A 26891-nucleotide genomic window follows, 5' to 3' on the forward strand; every position below is an offset into this window, starting at 1 on the left:
ACAAAATGGCTTTCCTTCTACCGGGAGCGAATTTGAAGAGCAGTGCATAAAATCTGAAGAAGTTTGATCTTTATGAAGAACAGAACTTTTCTTGACTCAGTTGATTGCACTCACGTCAGATTAACGTGAGCGACCGGAACCTTCCATATTAATGCTTACTGATATCATGTAAAGCATTTTTCACCGCTCTACCAACTACCAAGGAGGATTAAGGAACTCAATTTTGACTCGAATCTCCTATATTTGACGAACCATTAATTGGTATGGGACTCAGCATCAACCTGCGAAGCATAAAGTTCCATTCTAACAAGGCAAGCAGAACATGTAGTTAATGAACGGTAAATTCAACTTCAGACAGCTATGAAAAATTACATATGCGAACCACATCAGATTGATAGCCATCTACAAAAATAACGAATATATTGACATACCATGATTTACCTTTCTTCACATGTAAACTTTTCTCTCTTTCCGAACAGCAAGTTAAATCGTTAAAGGAGACTACAAGAAACTAGAAGACGAAGAAGAATTCCACAGAAGGGACAATAAGAACCTGTGGCAATTTTCGGTTTGCAGTGAAATCTATCAGAAAGGCGATAAACACAGGATGGATCAAGGGAATGTGAATGAGCCTCCAATCTGTGAGTTAGCTGACTGGGGATCAATAGCCACCCATAAGAGCGATATCGTGATCGCAATGAGCCCAGACCAGACATAGACAATGGTTGGTGTCCTCCCCCTTCTGCCCATCAGTCCCTTGGCAAATGGGTAGAGATGAGCCAACACCCAGAAGCTGAAGAACACGCCACCCAGCAGCTTGCTCCACTGTGGAATCACACTGTATATCGTGCGGCCGACTCCGACAGCAATGGCAATAAGATTTAGTATCATGATGGTGATTGGTGGTATCATCAATGATGTCCACCTCACGATGTAGAGGTCGGCGTACTCGTCGTCAATGTCGTCGCCGGCTGATTTTGAAGTGAGGGTGAACGAGATTTCGATCCCAGCTATCACTTTCAGCAACCCCTGGAGAACAGCAGCAAGGTGAGCGCTGGTGCCGCCGACGACCCAAAACTGCTCGTTCCTCCACCACTCTTCCAGTTCAATCCCTGACCACTTGACCTCGAGTACAGCCAGCATGCAGAGTGTGAGGGTGATGATGAGTAGGTATGTGAGGAAGGTCACGTTCAGGGTCTGCACAATGAACTGTCCAGAGAAGAGCGAGAGCGCCGGGAGGAAGCAGTACACAATGAGAAAGAAAGAGGTGAAAGGGTAGATGCCAACATTGAGGTATGCGATCCTCTGCAAGAGCTTCATCTTCGGGCTGGCAAAAATGGCATTGTTACGAGAAAAGAAGATCTCGACAGACCCTGTTGCCCACCGGAGGACCTGGTGAAGCCGGTCGGTGAGATTGATCGGAGCTGTGCCACGAAAGGCATCGCGCTTGGTCACACAGTAGACTGACCTCCACCCTCGGTTGTGCATCCTATAGCCGGTGACCACATCTTCAGTCACAGAACCATAAATCCATCCAACTCGCTGCCCCCATTCAGTTTTCTCCTCGTACCAGCATGAGATGACACTGACTGCCTCAGCTACGGTAGTGGCATCAAGAAGTTGGCGTGGGATAGTGAGAGCACCGGGAGGGCGGCCATGCTTGATGGAGGGATGATCGGCAAGAGGTCGGCCTTGGAACTCGGCCACCGGTATCGAGTCGATGAGGAAGTTAGAGTTTCCAAACTTCTTTGGGAATGTGGAGAAGATCATGTCCTCTTCATCAATGCCCCCCATCCTAAGTGCTTGGGTCTCTTCTGAGGCAACAGCTGCAGAGCTCTTCTTCCTCTTTCTCGGAAGGCAGCAGCTGCACCAACCAAGATGGTGTTCTTTGGAGCGAGGAGGATCGAAACCATACAGAGCAATGCGGCGGAAGAGGCAACCGGTACCAACATAAACAGGCCCCTGAAGTCCATCGAGAGCGCGCATGTTGACGTCGAAGAAGACAGTGTTGTGATTGGCATAGCGATCAGAGGGGTCGATGCCTTCAAACCGCTGAGGGAACTGGACATAGCATATGCGATCCCCGCCACGATCCATCATGAAGCACATACCCTCTCGGAGGGCCTTAGAGTTATAGATGTAGTGGTCGCAGTCGAGGTTGAGGATGAAGGGACCATTTGACATAATGGCGGAGGCGCGAACAAGAGCATTCATGGCGCCTGCCTTCTTGTTGTGATCATAGCCAGGGCGCTTCTCACGCGACACATAAACCAGCAAGGGCAGACGAATGTCCACCTCTGCGAAGTCCAGGAGTTCATCTTCATCATTGTTCCCATACAACGGTTCTTCACTCGGAGGCTTCAGCATCACCTGCAATAAAGCATATGGAGTTTGTCTCAATAGAATCTAACTTCCTTTTTTTCTTGTAGAGAATATCCTCACAAGTTTAACCCTCAAAAAAAAAGAAAAAAAAAAAATCCTGACAAGTGTAGTTTACTTTAAAGTGGATAACATTTAAGTTGCATAGCTAAACTTCATGAGGAAACTTTGATTCACTGTTGCCTCTGAGAGGCACATGTAATAAAAGAAAGATCTTAAAAATGATTTTAGATATATGATAACAATCTACATGGTTACAGAATATTAGAAGAACTGCCCCTATTTACATTTCTAAGTTATGATGTTTAATCACAGATACTACAATGTGATGCTACTTTAAGTCAATTTTTTTTATAAATTGAAAACAAAAATTACAGTAAGAATTCAATTTTCACCCTAGATAGTCATAGAGCTAATAGAACGAAAGCCAAAGCTTCTAAGGTTATGATAGAAGTAAGATAAAGGTTGAACCATACATGAGGAAGAAAAAGAATACCTGCATAATTCCACTATGACCGCCCCGAGAATGATCTGGTGATGGGTTTATCCAAGTGCCTGGCCAGTGAGAACCATCAGCCATCCAAGTTGCTTTTGGAATCTTCACAGCTTCCACTGGATCATCACCAGCATTTTCTCGTTGCGACTTCATGGCCTTGATCTCCTCACGAGCGTGATATGCATCAGAACGCCGACGAATCGAATCTGGCAAGCTATTGACCCGAACCTTGAACTCGTCATACTCTCGCTTAACCCGTCTCCGGTCCTTCACAAAATCAGGTTGGATTTTGTTCTTATAGGGATCTCTTTTCAAATTAAAATAGCTCTCTGGATTTCTTGGCTCGATATCATGTTTCCGGCAGAAAGGGACCCATAGGTTAGCAAAGCTGGCAGCCTCAGCCATTGCTTCAAATGTCAGAAGCGCTCCACCATCATCAGAAACGTAGCAAGAGAGCTTCTCCACAGGGTAATCAGCGGCGAGAATAGAAAGAATTGTATTTGCTGTGACCAGTACAGGTTCCTTTTCTGGGTCTGCAGTGGAGACAAAGACATCTATACCTGGAAGATCAGATTTCCCTCTGGGGTTTTTAGCGTTTGGTGTTTCAAATTTCTCTTTCAATACTGCAAGGTCAACAGACCGGTTCACAGGGCAGAGTTTTGGAAGCTGGTCCAGAAGCCAAGAGAAGGCAAACCACAGTTCACACACAACAGACATCCCCCAGAGCCATATTGCATCCGGGTTTTGGTGCGTTATTCTCCACCAAAGAAACAAGATAAGGACAACCAAGCGGATGAAGACAAGAAGCCTACAAGAACAGGGTCGAGCATATAATGATCTAATGATAACGATTGCATATTAAAGAAATTTAATATAGGAAGTTTTATGATAACCAAACTCATTGACGTTCTGAAATATTTAAAGAAGTGGAAAAAGTTGCAATCCTTTCAGATAACTACAAGATCTATTTCTTACCAGACAAAGACAACCTCTTGACTAGATAAGAAGATTATTATGATGTTATATATCAAAGAATTTGATACCTCCTTTCACATTTTCAAATTTTTGATAGATTACTGAATTCTTATATTCTATAACATCAGATGTTTGACAAATATTTGGAGGGTGACATTGTATTAACATTTTTAAATAAAACATCAACCTATCCTGTGTATTATCTGTGACCGCATTGGAGAATGGTCTAATCTGTGCAGCATGGGCAAGCAGTGCCCATACCACCATCCAAATAACAATTCTGTGTGAAATTTACACCCAAAGTTCAATGTGGATGAAAGTTGCTGGGGCCAAAATAAACATGTTGAAATCATAAGCTGGAGTGGGATAAGAGAAAACAGGCTACTCTGAATTTAAGAGATGACCATAATGGAAGTAACCATAAATTTTATGACCAAGAGTCCTTAGAACTATAAGTAGGCTCTCGGATTAGATACTCATGGTTTTTCCGACCAAAGATCAAATAATTATGGTTAATACTGAGAGTTTCTGCAGTCTAAATAGTTTGTTCCTATGCAAAGGGACTACTGGAATACCATTGATTCAAGGAATATGGTATATCGGTCCTTTTGCTTTCCAACCACCACAGCTCAGATTAAACTATTCTCCAGATGCCCTAAGACTTGTCGTCCCAGCTCGTTATAATATTAAATAACTAACTTGTGAATCAAAAGCCAAAACTTGAACAAGTCGCCTCCTTTTTTTGCACTCAGGTAGTCTTTCCCTCTGTAAAGGATAAACCCGATAAAACTCATCCAGCCGAACCAGAAGACTCCAAGCAGCACACTACTCCTAGATTATAGGATCTGAGAGAAGCTGTTATTGGAAACAAACATTATCTAAGAGAGGTTGTTATTGTAAGAAACACTACAACAGTTTTATAGGATCTGCATACTTATCATGTAACCAATATCTATCTATATAATGAGATCGAAGCCTCACAGATTGGTGAGGGAAGCATTCCAAATTTCTGCATCTTACACCCTCAAAGGCTACAAATATCTGAATTACTGGATTAAACACTTAAGCCGGATAAGGAAGGGGTTCCTCCCATATGGAGATAAATTAATAGCAATCTCTCATTGGTTGCAGTGCATGATTTTGGTTTTTAAATCTCATCAAAGCCTTGCAATGCTTAGGATTCATAATGAGTCAACCTAAGAATATGCTTAATCCCCATCTAACAATACTAACTAAAGAGATTTAACATTAGGTTAATCGGAGGATACAGGGGAATACAGAACCATGCAATGCAAAAATTCAACAAGAGGATCAGATACCAGCCAGATGACATTAATACGTACAGTTCAGGTTCATTACTTTCCGAACTAAACATCAAATGAACAGGCTAGATAAGTTAGATAAAGAGAATAAGTTATACATCACATTGGCAAAAATAACAGACAACCAATAGAAAGCATAGATCTAAATATCACATTAAATGCACCAAGTATACATAAAAAATAACATTCAGAAAACAATGCAGCAAATAACAATTCAAGAGTATTGGTTTCATCTCATACAAATTATCTTCATGGAGTATCATTTTATTGTCATCTGTAACGGCGAAAAAGTGATCATACCTATACGGGCTGAGGACCGCAGGTGGAATCTTCAATTTGCGTGTGAGTGGCCTCCATGGCTTGCCAACCAGTTCCTTTGGCTGCCCATGGCCTCCTCCATTCCCATTGCCGTCGTCGTTCTCATCAGGCCAAATAACATTCCCATATCCATAAGTCCCCTTCGTCTCGAACAGCCATCGGTTGTGATCGAACTCCCCCACCTGGGTCTTTGTGCGGGTCAACGACTTGTTAAGGGGATTCTTCGTCTCCATCTCTGGCACGGCCGATGGCAGTGGTTGCAGAGATATAGCTCCATTGGCTTTGCTCTCCAGCTCCTCCCATTCGGTAGTCTTGTATGGCTCCTTGCAGCCCGGGCAGACACGGCCGCCGGTCTTGACTGCATCAATGAAGCACTCACGACAGATCCTGAAGTCACATTCGCAAGGAAGTATAACGTTCCCGCTCTGGTCTCCCATCAACTTTGAGTCGCACCCAGGGATGGCGCAAGTGGATTCCTTGGTGCCGGCCATCTGGGGGTTGTCGTGACCGGCATCGGAGTCGATCACCTTGTCCATGACGTGAGCACGAGTGACATTATTGAATCCACCAGTGAAGAGGGAATTGGAGACGTACTGCTCCTCGACCTTGGCCGAGATAACAGGGTCCATCGGCTGGTTGTCAGGAGTCATGGGAAAGAGGACGTGGTAATTGGAGTTGGAGAAGTCGACGCTGCCGAGCTCGCTATCGAGGTCTTCCCGGGAGTAGCTGATGAAACGGCCGGAGTTCGTGCGGCGGCCGAAGACCACCGTGGGCGGCGAAGGCGGCTTGCTGATCTCCTCCAGTTCATCGGAGGCCATCTGGGTGGAACGGCCGTTTCTAAGAACTCTATGGGAAGCCATGATCCGGCTTTGGGCTACAATTTATAGCAGTCAAACTGAAAGAAAATCCTTCATAAGATCAGAAAATTCCATATATCTCTACGCACAAAAAGGGGCGTCAAAGAACGAAACAGGGGAAGAAGGAAAGGCGCCGTCATAAAAAAAAAAAGAAGAAGAAGAAGATTTTCAGGACCTGTGATGAAAAAATGTTCGATTTTTTCGACAAGCCGAACCACAAAAAATAAAAAAAATAAAAAAAATAAAAATAAAATCTAGACTGACCTTAGGATTTCCAATAGGGGAATCCGAGATAGCGGGTTTCTTCTATTCAGGGCATGAGGTTGTTGAAATGAGAAACAGGAGCGAGTAATCTAGGTTCTGGATTTATAGTGGACTGACGAACGATTCTCCCATGGATGAAAACGGGAGAGCTAAAAGATAATCCACTCTTCACGAGCTCCTTCTCCCTCAACTGTCTTTATCGAACGGACGAGGGGGCCGTTGAAGTGTTCAAAGTAAAACGGAACCAGAGGGGACGAAGTCGAACTGAGCCAAATAGTCCAAAAAGCTTCACCAAAATCCCCTTCTTTTTAGCTTAAACAAGAATCCAATGATGTGATCAATGGTAGATTTCTTCCAGTGACATCGACAAAAACCCTATGCCAAAACCCTTCATATACCGCTGGGCTCCAAAATCGAATCGTTCCCTGGACCAATGCCCGAAGTTAATCTCCATTTCCGAGCAAGGTTTAGGGTTAGGGTTTAAATGGCCGCGAGTGGGATTGGAAGGAGAGAGAAAATGGAAGGGAAACAGAGGCTGGAGAACGAAAAGGGCAGATTTTTTTGGTTGGTTTCCAAAAGGGGAGGGAAGGAGGGCGAAGGAGGAGGCGCGCGCAGCGTTGGGTGTTAAAAGGGAAGAGATATCTAGTGACGCTACACGTGGCGGGCCAGGGGTTGCTGACTTGGACCGGAGCCGGCTGGGAGATCCCTCGGTTTCGCCGCGGATTCGTTGAACGCGATCGCCGCGGTACCCAGAGACTGCCCCTGGATTTGCGTGCATTCAAGGAAGCGACCTTGTACCGGATTTGGCTGGCGCTCGCGCGACTGAACACGGCTAAGTAATTGTCTTTCTTTTTTCGACGTAAAAACACGGCCAAGTATTTTGCGGAACGCTGTTTTGGGTTAGCCAAAAAGTGCAGGAGTAATGACAACCAAGATATGCAATTATATTCTCCGGTGATCTCCCAGTTTCGATGGATTTGGTAAAAAATTTAAGCGACATGCATAGAATACAATTTCTATATATATAAAAAAATAAGATAATTGGATGGAACCAAGCAAGTTAAAGATTATACTCAGTTTTTGAGAATCAAGTTGAGATCATTTTTAGTTCATGTTGGAATTAGAAATGCCAAATTTCACAATTCAAATTGTTTATATATATATATGTGTGTATGTATGTATATGTAATAGTGTATGATAAGATGGAGTAGTTATAGAATACATGGACAGATAGGTTGGTAAAACTGGTTTTTCTACTTCCTAAATTATTAGAAATTGATTAGGTTTTATTTTCTATCTTAAGTTCTTGAAGTTCAATTTAACTTTTGGCCTAGTTTAAGTCCAAAGTTGCAACTCAACCTATATTTTTTTTTGGTACAATCTCAACCTATATTTAATATGGTTAATCCCTACTATAAACAAGGATGGATTCATATTTAATGTTAAGATGACAAATAATTTAATTTGATTGTACTATATAGCAATATTAATGTCATGATCAATAATTGTTAAGATTTGATATGAATGAAAAGTCCTGCCAAAATAGAGCCATACACTATTTAATTTGGCACTTTCATACATCTTTAATACTTAAACTATTGGCTCTAAACCAAAGACATCTTAGGAACTTTAAGACCACCTTATTATTTTTTTATTATTGTTGGAGAACTTCCCATGCTCAAAGAATTATATGCTTTAACCAATTAACTTTAAAAGTTACAATGATTAGGAACAAGTAGTTGTCATGAAAAATAGTCAAATATATTCTAATGAATAAATAACGGTCAGTGTTACGAATTATACCATAATGTGGAATATAACGGCCAACAACTATGGTGTCGAAGGACTCGTGGCAACATGGTTATATTGAGGGAACATCAAGGCTCGTAATTTGGGAACACTAAGACGACCCTGATGTCGCGTTTGGTCGGATCCCACCGCGTGGCGCATCGCGGAATGCGATCGTGCTCGCGACCTCGGCCGCACCAGCCGTCGCTGGCATCACGTATTAGGACGGACAGGTGGCGGTGGTCCCCACCTCACTAACTTCCCATGTCGTATTGTCGTGGGACCCACGTCTCGCTATTTTTTATAATTAATTTTAATCGCTACGCGCGCACGTGGCCGGCGAACGCAGATGGCAATGCGGCAGAGCCCGCGTTTGTAGGGTTGTATCCTAATTCCTACCCGCCCAAAAAAGGATACGCCCTTCCTTCGCGACCATTGACTCCATATATCTCAAGGAAATCCGAACACGTCATTCACCCGCCTGCACGGAGCTCAAAGCGAAGTGGGGATGATACTACGCGCGAAGGCCACGGTAGAGTCCAATGCGACGTGCGTGATCATCACGTCGAGGACCTCAGGTAACTAATGACCCAAATGTCTTAACCAACGGCAAACGTTTCAGTGTTTTTTTTTCTTTCTTTTCTTAGACAAAAAGAAAAACTCTTGAAAAATATGCTTCCGGGTTGTACCTTTTTCATGGAGGAACCATTGATTTTCACCCTACATATAGCTTTTAAAGTATTTCAAACTTCTTCATTTATCAACCTACACAGATCTTGAAGCAACATTTGCAAATTCATGTGAAGAAAGATAAATCATTTTTTCATACAAAAGATACAGTCTTTATAATAAAAAATGAGTTACTTTCCAAACAGGTAATTAAGTTACCTCCAGTTTGAAGAGATCAAACTTCTACTTAGCTAGTCGATAACTTTATTAACTTCAATCTGCCGCTGCTAGTTGGTATAAGTGAGAATTAGTTACGTTTAAGAATTATAAAATAATTCCATTATCAGCTGCATGTACTAATCTTTTTTTTTTTCGAAAATGAAACTATATGACTATAAATTGAACTTATGATCTTTGCTTTAGTGTATTTGTCTTAAGCCGACGCGATTAAGAGTGGCTAGCATTGGCGTCGGGTTTGGAATTTGAGAAGACAATGGCACGAGTCATCTTGCCAATCTCCATAATTTTGTTAAAAAATAAAATCTCAAATATAAAATAATTATATTTGTTTTAGCATACATCCAAGCGTCAGAAGTAAGAGCACAAAGTTTCATTTCATCAACAATGAGAAGTTCCACAATTCTCGAGCATCGATGATCAAAACTTCGTGGAACTTGATTTCATCGACAATCAAACGCACAAATTATCGTAGAGATAAAATTCAGAAGGGTAGAAAAGCCTTTTTCCTTTCTTTGGGTAGGAAGAGCCAACCATCTCGACACGGCTACTCTCTCCGTAGGCTGCTTGAAATGACGCAAGCCTTTTTTGAAGGGAAGGATGGTATGAAAAAGCCCCCGCGCCTCAGGGTTTGTTTTTTGTTGTCATTTGATAGGAGCCCTACCCGAAGGTTGGTATAGGAGGAGGAGAAGGGAACGTTCCAAACTTTGCTTGGCTCGTTCAAAAAGAGTTGCTGCATTTGGTAGCTGTTCAAACTAAAGTACGTAGCTGTTGCCCATCTCGCCAACCCATTCCCCACCAAACATGGCAGGAAAGTTCCACACGACCGCGTGGCGTCAAGAAGAAACTTGGAGGGCATTCCTTCTCCCTTCTTCTCACAGCTGAATTGGTAAAGCACTCGGAGTCCTTCCTTAAATAATATGTAGCCAGAGTTTTAGGTGATTAATTTATGACATTAGATATGTGTTGGAAAAACTTAGAACCTTCAGTAACCCTACTGGCATTCATGAGTAAGGATTATTTATCACAATTGCAGCACAAGTTGACATGTCAAAGATATTCATTCAAATATTTATAGAGAGTTTCACGTCAAAAGAAACGAAAAGCTACCTGCAAGGAGTAGGGATACCGAATCACAATTTTATTCTTAGGACATACGCAGTAACCCTTCAGAGTTTCCCAGGTGATGGATTTATGTCACGTCATCGATCCAGAGAAAGACAGCTTAACATAAGTCTGGAGGAAAATGCCTGACCAAGTCTACCATGCACACCTTTTCATCGAAAATGAGAAGTCCACCATACCTACCTCAAATAAACTTGTTATATAGTTGTTCCCAGGATGTATTGATGCTAATCCTTATTGTATATGCTGGGGAAGGTCATTCGGTGTCCATTTGATGAAATGAAGACCGACCCCTGACCTTAGGTAAAAATTGTGCTGTAATGTTTAGTTTATCACCTTTCCGCTGTATACACACACACACATTTATATATTGTACTACTCATAGTTAAGGGTATATTTGTATTTTTTGTGTATAGTTCATGTATAAAAAAAAATGAAGATCTAAGCATATTTATCATTTTTTTTTTATCAGCATGATATGAAATGGGCTCAAATGTCGTAATGATATTGATGATGTAAGACACAATAGCATTTCTTCTATGTTCTGAGATATGTGCCAAAATAAAGCCAAACCCAGCTGATACCCATGGCGGGCGGGTCTCGTACCCTCTAGGCGAAAGACATGAAGTAATTTGATATCTTCAAACTCATGCAACTTAAGCAGAGGCCGTCCACAAGATCGATGGAACGATTACTCTCAAAATCATCTTAGCCGTATGGGCCTTGACATGACTAGAGAAAGAAACCTGTCTGCTAGACCAAGTGATGTGCATCTCGTGCATCAGGGGATGAGATGTAAGACCAACGCTGCAATTAATGGAAGATCACACAGGTAGGACCAAACACAATCTCTGATGCGTTACGTGCGAAAGCCGATCACCAACCAAATTAATATCACGAGTCTTAGAGCAGAATGTCTGCTATCGTCTGTCGCCGTTTTTCTTTCTTTTCCTGAGGATATGCTATTGTTTATCACCTTAAGCAATCTCAATTGATGATATGTTCCTCTTAAGGTCTGTGGACGTACATGTATTGCATGCATACTAACAAAAATATGAGGTTGCTACAAGAGTTCAAATGTCTTTGCACAAATGTGCAGAAGCTCATGTTCTGGTCCAGTATTTCATAAATACATTACAGAAACTTAAAAAGAGGAGGAACGAACAAGCCCCTCATCACTATAAAAATTTCCCCTTCAGATAGAATAATTCCTTCTCAAAAGCATGACAAACAAAAAGCTATAACCAGATCCAGCCAACAAGCACCACCAATCCACCAGGCTTTTATATTAATGAGATAACCCTCAAAGGGTGATCAGATCATCCTTCTGTTGATCCTGCTTCTTTTTTGGATCTTGATTACCCGATGTGCTCCCTCCCTTACCAAAGATCATCTCGTCAAGGTCATGCAGGATGTCATCTTCTCCACCTGATCTTGCCCGAGAACTTGCTGGTTTTCTGATGAGGGCATCTTCTTTCCTGACACGAGGAGACTCTTCAGGTTCCACCGCAACGGGTATCATTGCTGGTTCTGGTTCGGACTGCATGACAGGAGGCTTCCTTGACTCTTCATACTTGGAGACGACCTTTTGGAGCTCATCATTCACATTCAAAGCTTCACATAGTAGTGCCTCATTCTCGCCAGCGGTCTCTATAATTCTCTGGATGGTATACTGACATTGTTGGCACTGTTGCAACAGTGTTGTCGTCAAGTCATCCTGCAAGCAGAAAGGAATTGAGCAAATTGCGACATAAGAAATTTTTGCGGCACATGCCTAAAACAGTTCTCAGTATTTCTATAATTTGCAGTTTAGTAAGAAGATTAAGTAATAAGCACAAGAAACATTTAAAAAAAAGTAACAGAATGTATATAATATATAGGGCAAACTTTTGAGGACAGGACACTTTACTGCTCATCAAATATGCAGGAAAACATAATATGGATTGTGCCGATTGTCAATGTGGCAGAAACAAATGATGTGAATAGAAATAGTTCCAACAGAATTCTCACTTCATAAGTATCTAACTGAATTGAAAGTGGAAGCAGAATTTGATTTCTTCAACAGAACTAAATTTGGAGTGAGAAAAAAACATTCAGAGAATTTCTGAAAATGACTTATGAGCAAGATGAAGTAAAACTTTTGTGGCAGGTGATTGGTTTGGACCAGAAAAGTTCTTTTAATAATTCATCTAAGGGGAAATTTTATTTTGTACTCTGAAGAATGAGCAGAAATGCCCCTGTACATTAGCTCTACAGCTTCGTTGATAGAGTTCAATCTCCTACAAAGAAACCTGGGAAATGGCAGAGGCGTCTTTAGGAGCAAGGATAATAGGACACTCATAGTCCAGATTTTCAAGATTTAATCCAATTATAGAAGAGCTTGCATCATGAACAGAAATCACCACTGCTTCAACACAATGATGTAGGACAGATTGTACCATGGCCACCAATGTTCTTACTCTTTTCAATTCGGTCCAAAACATTTAGGATTGGAAATGGGCCTGAGTCCGAGCCCGAACACTAGCCCGAACAAGGCAAATTTAGGCCCGAATCAATTTGCTTTTGTATATTGTTATTTAGAGAAAATAATAAGGAAGGACAAACAAAAATTGGTTTAGCAGAGAATAATGTATCATGTAGCATTTACTTGTATTATAGGAGAGCCTAATTTTTAACTAGCTTATTTTCTTGTGGAGCAATATTATGAAATATTAAACTTTAATTAGGTTCGGGCTGAACCTATTTTTGGCCCAAATGGATAATTCAGACCGGCCTAATCAGGTTCGGGTTGGCCTCTACACCCACCTTGATTACAATTCATATTACCGACGTACCTATGTTCGACTAAAGATCCACACCCCCAGCATATGTTGAAGGTCAGTGAGGTGTGTCTAAACATTGACAAATTAAACAATGTATCTTTTAGGTCTCTAGAACACCAAAGTTATTCTCAGAGTCAAATTTCCTTCAGACTACCCCCCTCCATCACAATTTAGATTTAGACCTACAAACTTTGTTTTAAATTGTGATATTGGACTAAAGCATCAAAATGAATCCCCTTCACTTAGTTGCAACACGTGCAAGCTAAGTTGGGTGCATCCAAACTGACATCTTTAAGGCCTCTAGGATATCAAAGTCATTCTTGTAATTAACTTTTTTTCATGCTATCCTCCTCTACCATAGTTGAGATTGAGATGAAAACTGTATCTTATATTTGTGTAATAATTTAATCAAATAAAACCGTAACATTGGATAATAAATTGTTAGATATACTGAGATCGAACAAAGAGTATTTCTATCATCTTTTTGAATTTATAGAGATTAAATTTTTATGAAAGCATTCTGTATCTTAGCTTTGCAGACAATCCCAAGTAGAAAGAAAATATTAATTACCATTCTGTTCGCTAAGGAATTATAATTAAAAAAACATGTAACATATAAAACTCTGATTTTGATACTAGTAATTTAACCAAAAGAAGGACAACAAAGTAGCCATATATAAATCAATTTTGCGTTCCTGCTTCCTTCACATAAAACTGATTTCTTTTCACCAATTATCAAGTGATCTTTGGGTGCTTTTATCTTGAGTGACTTGTATTTCTCTAATGATATATCTCAAGGTACAATTTAAAATAAACACACTAGACAAAATTTTTATTCTTATATTTGATTGAATTGAAATAAATGAAAGCAAAATAATCGATTTTCTAATAAAACCCCAAAGAACAAAGCCATTCATACAAGTCCTAGACATATTGAGTTCAAATTCAATGACATTTGGATGAAACAGGAATAGAGCTAGGTAAGGGAATGTCGTCGTAAGAATCATAGAGAATGATACAAAACAGGTGTAACTAAGAACCATTTTATTAATATAGTTAAAATTCTAGATCATATCTAATAATTCAATGGAGGTTTTTCTTTTTTTGTAACTCTATTAATTCTTCTCCTTATCACTCCACCACCTCTTGAGCTTCTTACATATTTGTATCCTAGGGTGCTTATTGCTTTACCTTCGGAGTGCCCTTCCTGTTGTTTACAACTAGAGCCCCAAATCCAGCGATTACTTTGTACACATCCTCCTTATTCTCACCAGAAAACTCTCTCATAGGTAAAAGGGGAAGGCAAGAAAAAAAAAAGGCACTTTGAGGAGTCCATGTTGGTATTGACAGCCAACTGGTTCAGCATTCGTTTGGGGCCAATCTAGTCCACCCTGCTCCAGCATGATCCAGGCAGTTTAGCCCACTTGGCCAAACTCTATAGGCTATCGACAGCCCACCAATATAATCCATTAGACTGGTAAGGGGCCAGCATAGGCAAGTCTTGAGTTCATGATTTAAATATCCAAAAAAATTGTAAATATTAAGATAGTTGTTCTGTAGTTATTGGCAAGAAAATGATAATTAGCACAAGCTGGAAGGCTCTAACACAACATTGATACAAAAAACATTAATTCGTGTTTTATTATTACATATATGGAAAATCAGTGATTCCCCTTAGCTGGGAAGTTTTGAATCTCCATATATGACCTTCGATCATTGCATGACAAAGGGGTTTCTGGTTAGTAAATTAAAACCATGCACTAAAGGAATAAAAAAAAAAATCCTTAAATCTGCTCCCATTATTATGTTGATTGAGAAGAAATATCAGCCAGCAATAATTTTTTTCTTCTATCAAATTTATATAAAAAGAGCAAAAAAGAAAAGAAGTGAACACACTTAGGGTTCGATCATCAACAAGATTATTTTGTCTAACTATAGTACCATCTAGGGATTCAAGATCCCTAGTATTCAATTGGGTATGTATTCAAGGATGCTTGGTCTATGAAAGATTCACGGCAATAAGGTTTTAAGTCTCAGTATTAGGTTTTAACTATAGTACCATCTAGGGATTCAAGATCCCTAGTATTCAATTGGGTATGCCCTAGCACTGACACAGTCCACTAGTGGAGTTCACAATACATGTATCATGTATTAGTAAAGAGCATATCAAGCCTTTATACCATGTCGAGTAAGTACGATATGCTCGTATTAACAAGCATGGTTTCAAATCCCGGTGGGAAGCGAAGCCCCACATGATGAAGGGACAGGTGTCGTCCCAAGTGTCGGGAGAGGATCGTCTCGCCATCATCCCAACACCCTGATCGGTGCATCAGGGGAGATCCCCCATTCTAAGTTTCTAGACAGGGCAAGGCAGCGATGTGTCCCGTTCCGCGGATGACCTCAACCATAGGATTTAAAACCTTGTTGGCAGGTACAGGATGGTACCTAAGATCCTACACAATACAATGATGAAATATGCTATGGGGCTCCATGTAGTCACACAAAGTTCATAGGTCCATGTGATACTGGCATTGCATGTCATGATTCAACCAACCCTTGTATATTGCACCAATCCACACAAGTCCCACTGAAGCCCTCAATGCATCCATCAAGGGAACTTCCTATGTGAATGAACGAACACCCCCCTAGCATATCTATGATGATACAATTATACAAAGTCACCTTAACATTCCATTTGAATTGAGAGAGAATTTCCTCCTTCAACTCGCTCAACTCTTATTTCTCACATACGAAAAAGTAGAGAAAAAAATCTTGTTGAAATCTTGAAAGCTAAGTGTTTGCCTTATTTACTTTCTTCAAAACCAATATTCAAAACTGTGATATAGGCCTCTACTTATACTAGTGAGGTCTCCATCTCCTAATTTGGGTCCAACTCCCTCTTCTAGCTAAGAGGTGGAAATTCCCAAAAGTAGAAAATACAAAATTGCCAAAATTGGCCAAATGCTAAATCTCAACTCTTGCATCAACTTCATGTTCTATCGCACTACCTTATTCTTCATGAATTATGAGTTATGCCCTAGTGAAAATTTATTATAAGTAGCAAGTCGAGTTTCACAGGGCATCTCGAAGCCCTAAATGGCCACAAATTGGATCTTTCAAAACCCAATGGTCTTATTATTTGGTTGTGACATTGCAGATCCCAAAAAGTTACCCAATTAAAGAAATGGGAAAAACACATCAAGAACAGACATTGTATATGGAAGTTAAGTCCTCAATAAGTTTTGCCTCACCCTAGATGTCGTGGATTTTGCTCCCAAACATTGTGCAGACATACCCAAAGTGGCCTAGTAGGTCCACAGTGGGTCTGATAATCCTCATGAATAAGAAAAGTAGCGAACAAGACTACAAAAGATTCGAAATCCCCCATTTCTATAATCCATCAAAGACAAAAGAGAAGAGAAACGAAAGAAAAGGTTTCTCTCCAAGCCCACTACAAATGTGGAGAGTTATAGGAAACAAAGAAAGGACAAATATGTAATTTTCTTTTTCAATTTACTTTCATTTCCCTAAATCAAGTTTCCTCTCTTTTTGTTCTTGGAATTTGGTGAATCACCTTACATTCTATTCTTTTCTCTTCTTCCATTTCTCTTTTTCTTTTCTCTCCTTGTTATGTATCCAAATAGCACGTAAGAGATTGAGAGCGTGAGAGAGAGAGAGAGAGAGAAATAGGAAGGGATGATGCTTGGAGGATTCGATGCAATATGCATGATTTGATTTCTTACTAAATAAGGATTAAAAGTAAATGGGGAACTGTTTTTCCAATTTGCTTCTAATCATTAGCTCCGGAAGACAAAAACAAATAATATATGTTGGGCCTCATAATCTAAGCTCAGTGCAGATATGGTATAGTTAATCCCACTTAGGGTCTCCTTGCAAGAATCCCATGGAATCCGGCAAGATAGGTAAGGAAAGGGGTGCAGGTTGGGGAAACAAGGATCGAAACCCACTACCCAAGCCCTCTCCCTCCCTCCATCATGCCCCCTGCCCCCGCTAATCTTCTTGCCCTCTCGCTATCTTCTCCCAAACAGCCCCAGCCCCTTAATTTGTGGTAGGAAAAATTTTCAATGACTTTAATTAGTAAGGTACCAATATATTAAAAAAATTAATAAATAACATGTTTTGAGATTCACAATATGATACACTTATGGCATAATATCCTACATAATAAGTGTGCAAAGCAGGGTCAGTGGAACTATCCCGAACAAGATGGTTCGGATTGTACCGAATCATCCCGGCGGCAGAGTAGGACGGTTCTGACAACAAAAACGAAACCGTCGCCGGAGGGGAAGAAGGAGAAGGGAGAGGAGGGAGCGGCAGAGGAGGGAAGAGAGGGAGGTAAAGGCCAGCCAGCGAGGCTGGCGAGCCGCGCGGAGGAGGGCTTCACGGCCAGGTCTCCTGTTTCGTTCGAAATAGGGGCCCAACCCCTTTTTTTATTCGCAACTTTTAAGTGAAGTCGGCAGACGATTTGCCAACTTCACTTAAAAGTCGCAAAACTAAAAAAGAGTCGGACGAAATAGGGGACCCGGCTGCGGAGCCCTCCTCCACCTCCTATGTCCGGGTCATCGGCCTCCGCCGGCCTTCCGCCACCCTCCTCTCTCCCTTTCTCTCTCCCATTCGCTCTCTCCCCTGCCTCCTCTACTGTGTCAGTAGGGACTGACATGGAACGGTACGGAGCGTACCGTTCCGTGCCGCCGGGCAACCGGTCGAAGCCGAAACAGGAGACCCGGCCCCTTTTTTTATTCGCAACTTTTAAGTGAAGTCGGCAGGCGATTTGCCAACTTCACTTAAAAGTCGCAAAACTAAAAAAGAGTCGGATGAAACAGGGGATCCGGCCGCAGAGACCTCCTCCACCTCCTTTATCCGGGTCATCGGCCTCCGCCGGCCTTCCGCCACCCTCCTCTCTCCCTCCCTCTCTCTCCCCCTTCTGTCTCTTTTCCTCTCTCCCATTCGCCCTCTCCCCCGCCTCCTCTACTGTGTCGGTAGGGGCCGACATGGAACGGTACAGGGCATACCGTTCCGTGCCGCTGGGCAACCAGTCTAGGCTTCGATTCCAGCACAACAAACCCTGGTGCAAAGAAAAGGGCTTCACCCAATCCTTCAAGATTACCCTTGGATTAACAAAAGGGTGATACAAAAGGCACAACTGATTTTTAAGGAAAGGAGAAATGTTGGTTTCCGTTTCTACCTCATTTGATATGTTAAGTGTGAGGCCAGGTCCAAATGGACTTGGCCTAGATCGGAGAAACCTAGCTATGCTAGGATTGTGTAGTGACCCCCGGTAGGAGTCAACCTTTTCCACAAACTTCCAATAGAAGTCCTAGTTCTTCAACAACTCCCGGTGGGAGTCGAAGATCTAAGAGAGGTCTAGCAAACCCTAGCCCTCCACCTCTATAAATAGCAACCCCAGCTCCCTTTTGAAACCACACCGCCAAAATTGGCGATCATCAGCCCCCTTTTCTCTCTTTCTTCCCTTTGACAGTCGACGCCCACACCCATTGTTGCCACGATAATCCCTTGTCGGACATGAGAAAAGAGCTCCTCTTCTTGGATTCTCTTTTCCATGATTCCCTATTAAGGAACATCACCATCGGCCCACTTTTTGTTGAGAAATTGCCAGTATTTAAGCTGGGTAAGCCCTCTCCCTTGTTTCAGCCTTTTTCCTTTGTTTTTTCCTTTTCCGGCCGTCATCATGGCTGCTTCCCATTGATGAGCCCTTGATCGAGTGCCCAGCAAAACCATGGCCATCGGTAAATGGCCAACGCCAAAACAAGATAAATCACTATTTTTCAGCCCTTTTTCCTTGCTGATTTTCCCGTGGCCAGCTGTTCCCCCACTTGATTGCTATCGGGTTGCTGGTTGTACCCTTCTGTTGCTGACTCTCTGACATTGAACACCACCACGACGATCAGACCACCTCCTCTGTTTTGTTGTTAAGGAAAAAAAGAAAGAAGAGAATGGATCTCATGCCTTATGATCATTTCTCTCTCTTTTGTCCTCTCTCTCCTCTTCATGATTCGTAGGCCCCAGTTGTGGGACCTGCTACAACATAGGTTGACTACAGTAAGGGATCCTAGCCCTTGGTCATCAAGCGGCATGTCGGACCCCACCCTAGCCTTTGTCGAGTACCTCTGGAATTTGGCCACCATTGATCCCTATTGAGTCACCCAAACCATAGCCGATCTTGGTTAGTTGAGTTCATCCTATTCAGACCAACCCGGGCAATCAAGAACCGCCGCCTGGCCGACTCTGTCCTTCTTCCACCCTAGTTTTGGTATGAAGCCACCACACACCCTGCAGTACCCCAAAACAGATCATTATACCCAATTTTAACTCGTTTTCAATTCTTTTGGTTTTTGAAGTTGTTGATTATACATTTTAATTGAATAGGTACAGATGATTCATATAGTTGAACTTTGATGGTTCAAAGCGGAAGAGGTAAGTAATCTTTACAATCCTTACTAGTTTTCAAACTAGTAGTTATTTTATTATGAAATAAATGATTCTCTGTAATTAAGAATCGAGCATATGATATAATGAAACTTATGATTTATCGCGAAATAATAGTTCCATAAATATCTTAATATTAATGGATGATTTTTGAAATATAAACTCCATATTTATGAAATTTGTATTTTTGTTATGAAAAGATTGATCTCATGATTGCTTTACTATTAAAGACTTATTTATGAACTACAGACTATATAAAGACATATAGTATTTTTTTCATATATGATTTAAAAAAATATTTTGTAAAAAATATGACTTAAGAAAATTTGTTTTCAGAAATATGGTTAGAGACTCTTAGATAGCTATGGCAGCCTCAAGCTAGCATCCAATGATAACAGGACTCTATCAACGGGTATAAAATTGGTAATGAATACGAATTATGATACTTTATCGATTACGATGATGGCCCTATCATAGATACAGAGTGACAATACTAAATGTTTGCGAGCAATATTTTGCATTATGAATTGGCTAAATCTCATAAATTTATGATTTTTTTATCATGTTATATACTTGGAACCATGTTTATGAAATATTAATGATTTGGGCATATTCATGATTGGCTTTATGACTTGCTTTATCATACTGTATTATGAAATGCTTTATTTTTATAATATTTATTATTTTCTTTAAATGATGCATTGTTTATAGTAAAAGTTATGCTTAATCCGGTAAGATAGTGTAAGTTTTATTTACTGAGATATGTAGTTCATATCCCTTTTATTTTTTTTTCCGATAAATAGGTTCGCTAGGAATAAAGAATGATCCAGGCTTGAAGTTTTCGCTAGCAAGCCTGGCGATTTGTAGCAAAATTTAGTTATTTAGACTATGAATTTGTAGTTGATGACTTTATGAATTTTGAAGTTATGATTTTGGTATTTAAAACTGGATTTAGTCGCTTTGAACCAGCATTTATTCAATTATTTAATGGATAACGGGTTTGGACCTTTTATTTTAACTGAGATTATGATTGTTGGCTTCGTATTATCATGGGCTATACCCCTTGGTAGCATGGCCGTATTATTTTCCAAATTTGGGGCATGACATTAAGTATGCTGCAAGCATATAATAGCAACTAACTTGAATATCAATTTATTTATCATGTTAGGTCATATTGTTGTTTCAAAAGTTCAAAATATTTGTCAAGCTCGAAATACTAAATGCTTTAGGGATGAGGGGCAGAAAATAAGCCAAGAGTATAGCAATAGCTATCTAGCTGTATTGCATCAGCTCTACGAGTCCTTCTTTGCCATTTCAGAAGACTGGAATATAGGCTGAAGATAAAAGATCGCTCTAGGTGAACAATATAATAAAAGAATATGATGTTATTGTATATCAACTATTCTCTCTGACACGGGGCAAAAAAGGAGTGGCGCTAAATAACCATTCAATGAAACTGGATTACCTTTAAAGCCTCTTGCTGTGGAGAAGAGGATAAAACAGTTGATAGAAGTTCAATGCTGTTATGAGCCACATCAAATGCTTCCTTGGTTTGCTCAGCAGTAAAATTTTGCACAGGAACGTCACGGTAGTTCAGCTGTATCCCACTGGCATTTGATTCTGTCTCTGAAACTGAACGTGGCGGAGTAAATATTGGAGCCAAACTTTCATTATCTCGTCCAGGAAAACGAATGCCTCTAGATTTCAAGCTCTACAAGTAACAGAAAACCATCAAATGGACTTGGAAGAAAACCATCAAGCTGATGAATGCCTCTAGATCTTAAAGTAAGCATCTAATAAAAGTTATGCCACTTAGATGTAGACATATCAGTAAAACTAGAACATGGATACCAAGTTGTCATTCTCTGACATTTTCTGGGAGACTCACTAGTGTGAAGCAGTCCATATAGCAACCATTAAAGGTGAGGCACGAGTAAATGTTTTAAGATAATAACAAAAGATATAATTTGTTTAACAATATAAACTGCATATCTATAGAGTTAAATATAGAACAATTAAAGTTGTTATTCAATTATTTTAAGCAAAACACTTTTATTCTTCCCGAATGAAGCAAGTTGTTCACAATGCAGCTGAGAAATGGTGGTCTACAAAATAGTGTGGACTGTCTTTTGTTTGAAAAGGACTAATGTTAGTAATAAATAGCAAAAATAGAGGTTCCTCGTAAGCTTTCCAAATATGCAGCAGATAAATCATGGCTTAAATAGAAAAAGAAGAATCACTTAGAGCCTCTTCTGCATTGCATTTTACTTGCAAGGCTTGCATGTCAAACTCAGCATGGCTTTGAAATTATAAAGTGTCTTCTTTTCTAAATAAAATTTTATTGGATTTCTAATTTGTAGGACTTGGGTACCTTGTAAGTTTCCTCATAGACAGGCAAATACCGAAGCTCGTCTCCTGCCTCTCCCCATGCTTCAATCAGGACAAGGGCCTTATTACGATTATTCACCACGGTCTGGGGATCATCAATCAATTTGACCATCTCATCAAGGACCCGCTCAGCAGCAACCTCAGAGAAAGACTTCTCACAGTTCTTTACACAAGTCTCAAGAAGGACCAAAGCAAGATATTGGACCCTAGGATTCTTCAACATGATTCGCTTCTTGATGCCACGAATCAACTCAACACTATTGATTTTTTCACTATTGATCATGTCACAGATCTCAAGATTGGTCGACCAGTCAGGTTCATCCAAGTTTTCTGAGGTGGCCTCCTCAACAATCTTCTCTGCTTGGTTCTGACCTTGAAATAACTCCTTCATCTTGAAGCTCATGGAGCTCATGCCAGCAGACATCTTCCTGCTCACCTCAGCTCCACTATTCTTTAGAAGCTCGCCAAAGGCACTGACTTTATCCATCAGATTGTCACTCATCTTTGTATCCCAAGCCAATCTCTGTTAGCAGTACTGACCCTTTAACTAAAATTAAGAGGAGGAAAAGATGACTCAGGGTTAGGTTTTAAAGGGCACAGACTTCGACAAGAGAGCTATACATCAGTATGTGCAGACATGTGGAAATGAACTTCAAAGTTTTAACTCAAATAAATCAATTCCTACCCATAAAGATATTACGATTTTAAATCCATACACACACGCAGAATCAGGAAGCTTGGTGAAATTATAATAAGTACAATAGACCACATCAAGAGCTATCAACATGTAATGGCAGAAAAGATCAGCATTTTATGACAAGCTACCACTTTTCAGGAGGAATCGGAAAACAGGATAGGGAAAACCATCCAATAAAGGAAAAAAAAATCAAAGATTAACAAGAAAAGATTAGAGCGTTGACATGCAATTCCTAATCTGATGATTCTGGTGTCCAATTTCTGCAATGAGAACAAAGCAGTACTGAACTCAAAAGCCACAAACTTAAATGGTGCCAACTGATCTCCCCTTCGTATCGCAATGAAAGCCAGCAGAAACTTAACTAATCACCACGACATAGCCAGCAAAAGAAAGTTAAGCTTGCAGACACAGCACATTTAAACCCTTGAAATCCAAATACTGTCCATTATATTTCCATAATAACATCAAACCCTAGAAATCCCAACCAACTGAACATTTAAAAGAAGATAACTAGGGTTTCAAAAGCACATGACCATATGTAACCAACGAACCTGCTGGATTCTAATAATCGAAACAATCGACACTTATGAAACTTATAACATCAGTCTCCACAAGAAACGAATTCTTATGTGTGCATCAAAACAGACTGAAGAAGATAACAATCTCACGATCGCAGTTGAGCACAAGAAATCCAGCAAATCTAAGGAATTCGGGCAGATTAACAGACGGATGGCAGAAAAAAATCGCATCTTTAAAACAAATTCCACGACGCTGATATAAGGCCCAAGGATCAACATAAAGGAAAAAATCAGTTGTGCTCTGAAACGATCAAGAACTACAAATTGAGAACCCGATTATCAACCAAAACAAAAGCATTGAAAAAAGAAGGAGAAAAAGAAAAAACAGATCTAGAATCAATAAATAATACCTCGGAATCCAATGCCAAAGAAGAAGCAGAAGAATAGATGACGTTGAGCTTCTTTTGCTTTCCCCTTCTCTTAAGCTGCTGCGTCTCTGCCTTGGAGGTGGAGTCAGTTTGGTTGCAGTCTTGTTACTTTTCCGTCGGCTTTTTCTTGTTCATATATACAATTGCCCACTTATAATAAGAGAGTCAGTAATGAAGGCCCTTATTTTAAAGTTGAAAGGATATGGACCGTTGGATGAGGACGGCAAGAGTTTGTGGGCCGTCGGATCGTACGCGGAGGCTCCGCTGACCGGGCTCGCTGCAAGGAGAAGCAAACGGCTGGGCCGGGCTAACAATAAAGCTATGGACTTTCCAACCGACTCTCTCGAAGATGAGGAAGAGCTGGAGACTTGGATGGTATTAGATTTGAAAAGTGCCGGCTGACCGACGGGGAGGCGGGCAGCTCGGGCAATGCAACGCACGTGCATCGTACATGGAGGAGGATGGCCCCGAGGCCAGAGGTGCAGGTGGCTCGGGTTGACTTGGAGACAACCCAAGTCAACCCGCAAAAATAGTAAGCGCTGACCATCCGGTGAATCGTATAATTTCTAGCTTCTTTTTTCAATTTCGGGTTCAATTTCGGGTGGTCAGTCCTCATCTTCTTTTTTTTTCAGTACTTAAGCCTTGGTTCCATGAGTAGTAGACTCGGCCAGTCCAAAATATCTAAACTGAAGTCTAGAAGAGGTGCGGTGGCTTCGGCCTCCTCTTTGTTTTCAAATAAAAGAAGATATCTTTTTTCAAAAACTATATCTAACTAGGCCATCTAGAGTTGGTCATTTATAATTTGGCATTAAAACGAGGTTGGCAGTTGACTATTGCCCAACATTGCAATCCAGGAATGCAGTTTAGATCTTCCATGGAATCCAAGCTAAAGTTTCCAGCCTGCCTACCAGACACATGAAATGTGATCACATGTTTCATCACGTACTATTAAAATTCAGGTGATATATATATATATATATATATATATATATATATATATATATATATATATATATATATATATATATATTTGGTACAATGGCTGCTCGCACAAATCTTGTATAAGCACAGCCAGCAGAGTCGTGAGAAAGAAGTTAGCGAAGAGGAGGAGAAGCAACTACATAACTCTCTTAAAGGACCTCTCCCGAGTGCTAAAACGAAAGAGGCAACCTAATCTGCGGCCTTGTTCGCCTTCTGATACACATGAGCGGTCTGGAAGAAACCACAATCTCTCACCAACTTGCGAATATTATAGAATAGTGGGATATCCATCTCCATACCTGTGTTCGTCCCGTATTCACTTGATCACCATTGCAGAGTCACCTTCAAGATAAATGCTATCCACATCCAGAACACACCTCGCATAGGTGATACTCTTCCATGCAGTTCTCAACTCTGCCCCGATGACAGTCATATTACAGGTATATTGCCTCTCAGCTGCAAACAGTCTAAAGTTATAACATCTGATCACAAAACCTACACCTTCACTGTCAGTACTTACGGACACACTACTGTCAAAGTTCATTTTAAGATGGCCGGAGAGTAGGGGCTCCCAAAAGACTAGACTTTGAGACTTAGAAATGCCATCACATGTTTCATCATATACGGTAAAGTTTATGTCGTAAATCAAAGACCATATCCAAAGAGTCAAAACACATTGGAACTGATTTGGAAATGCCGTCAAACATTTCAGCATGTATGGTAAAGTTTGCGTCCTAATCTGAAAGCACGATGAAAAGTGAAAACTCAGTTTCTTGTTTTTTTTTTCTTTTTTGGCAAATCAGATTTATCAATCCAATTGAAAATAATACATCCACAAGAATCAGCAAATAAAATACTGAAAATTTTAGTGGTAACATCTAAAAAAATCTAGCATAGAGTAGATCCAGTTTTTAATTTGATGCAAACGGACCGCACTCTTCAAGCTTGGCAAGTCCTGTTTAGCCCCTTGACATGAGCGGTCACACGTTCAGTCTTGGCTCATGTTCACTTAAATGAGCCAACTTTCTCAAATAAACCCAGTTAAGAGAACATGATCTGCGAATTAATTTTTATTGCATCTGCAAGTGAGAGGCTTTCATAGAAACAAATTTTTAATGATCAATAAGGTAAATAAATAAGTATAATGCAGTATAACATGTAAGACAAATAGTAGAAAAGCAAGAAAGATGCAGTTTGAATTGTCAAACATATGATACATTATGAACATGATGGCATCTGAAAAGGCATCCTTTATCAACTCTTGTTGAAGTGTCTGCTGGCACCATTGTCCTGAGATTGGGATTTCAGGCATAAAACCTATAAACAATACATTTTGCCTGGAGCTTTCCTTGCCTTTGCTGATAAAAAGATGGTTATACTTATAACAAATATAGGGCCTGTTTGATATCATTGTTGTTTTTGTTTTTTTAGTGGAGTACCATGCTAAGATTGATGTTGACGATAGTATTGACACAAGACTCTACCATGTTTTGTTTTTATTTTCACTCTTTTGGAAGTAATAGATCTTTGCTACCAAAATCTCTAAAGATTTTATTACCAATTTAAAAGAAAATATAAGGGTTTGACAATACATGTTGTCCAGTCTAGTTCGATTCTCTACGTGAATTTTTTTTTTGGGGCGGGGAATACAATACCAACCATGCCAACTCGTCGATAGATTCTTCTGCCATCAGAAGAAAACCCTTTTCACCAGTTGTTTCTTTTTCTTGTTTTTTCCATTTTTGATCAATAAAAAAAGACAGGCAATGATCAAAATATGATATCAACCAGCTATAGTCTACCATTTCTGGAACCAAAAGTGACCAAGATCTGAACTCTATCTGAAGCCCTATCAGATATCACAGCCGGCATCAGCCAACCAGCCTGCAGCAGAATTACAGGCGGCTTGGGATTAGGATGGCATGCAAATCAATTAATTCTTGTAACGAGGTATCTGCATGGAAATAATATTAGCCAAATCCATTAGCGCTTGTGCAGGCGTTTGGAAGCAAATACCCTCTTTAAATGCCCTACAAACAGCCAAAAGCCTCACCATGAACAAGGGAAACGGCTGGAAGGCGCATGGAAAGAGCCATCACAACCGATGTTTGCCCATTCTGGAGGTCTGCATCAGGGGGTGATGTTTACGTGCTTATCCC

General features: G+C 40.5%; 2 protein-coding genes across 2 annotated transcripts; both read right to left on the minus strand.

Moving 5' to 3' along the window:
- Nucleotides 1-328: 328 nt before the first annotated feature.
- LOC103714556 (cellulose synthase-like protein D2) lies at nt 329-7205 on the minus strand. The gene is made up of 4 exons (XM_008801841.4): nt 6612-7205; nt 5473-6385; nt 2876-3683; nt 329-2370 (listed from the first exon to the last, which is right to left on the minus strand). The coding sequence occupies exons 2-4, from the start codon at nt 6348-6350 to the stop codon at nt 613-615; spliced, it is 3444 nt and encodes a 1147-aa protein (XP_008800063.2). The 5' UTR covers nt 6351-6385; nt 6612-7205; the 3' UTR covers nt 329-612.
- A 4225-nt stretch (nt 7206-11430) lies between these two features.
- On the minus strand, nt 11431-23895 carry LOC103714557 (TOM1-like protein 1). Its single transcript, XM_008801843.4, has 4 exons — nt 23734-23895; nt 22092-22655; nt 21186-21431; nt 11431-12147 (listed from the first exon to the last, which is right to left on the minus strand). The coding sequence occupies exons 2-4, from the start codon at nt 22608-22610 to the stop codon at nt 11734-11736; spliced, it is 1179 nt and encodes a 392-aa protein (XP_008800065.1). The 5' UTR covers nt 22611-22655; nt 23734-23895; the 3' UTR covers nt 11431-11733.
- Between the last annotated feature and the right edge of the window lie 2996 nt (nt 23896-26891).

The sequence above is a fragment of the Phoenix dactylifera genome, chromosome 2, assembly GCF_009389715.1.
Source record: "Phoenix dactylifera cultivar Barhee BC4 chromosome 2, palm_55x_up_171113_PBpolish2nd_filt_p, whole genome shotgun sequence".
NCBI classification, from domain to species: domain Eukaryota; kingdom Viridiplantae; phylum Streptophyta; class Magnoliopsida; order Arecales; family Arecaceae; genus Phoenix; species Phoenix dactylifera.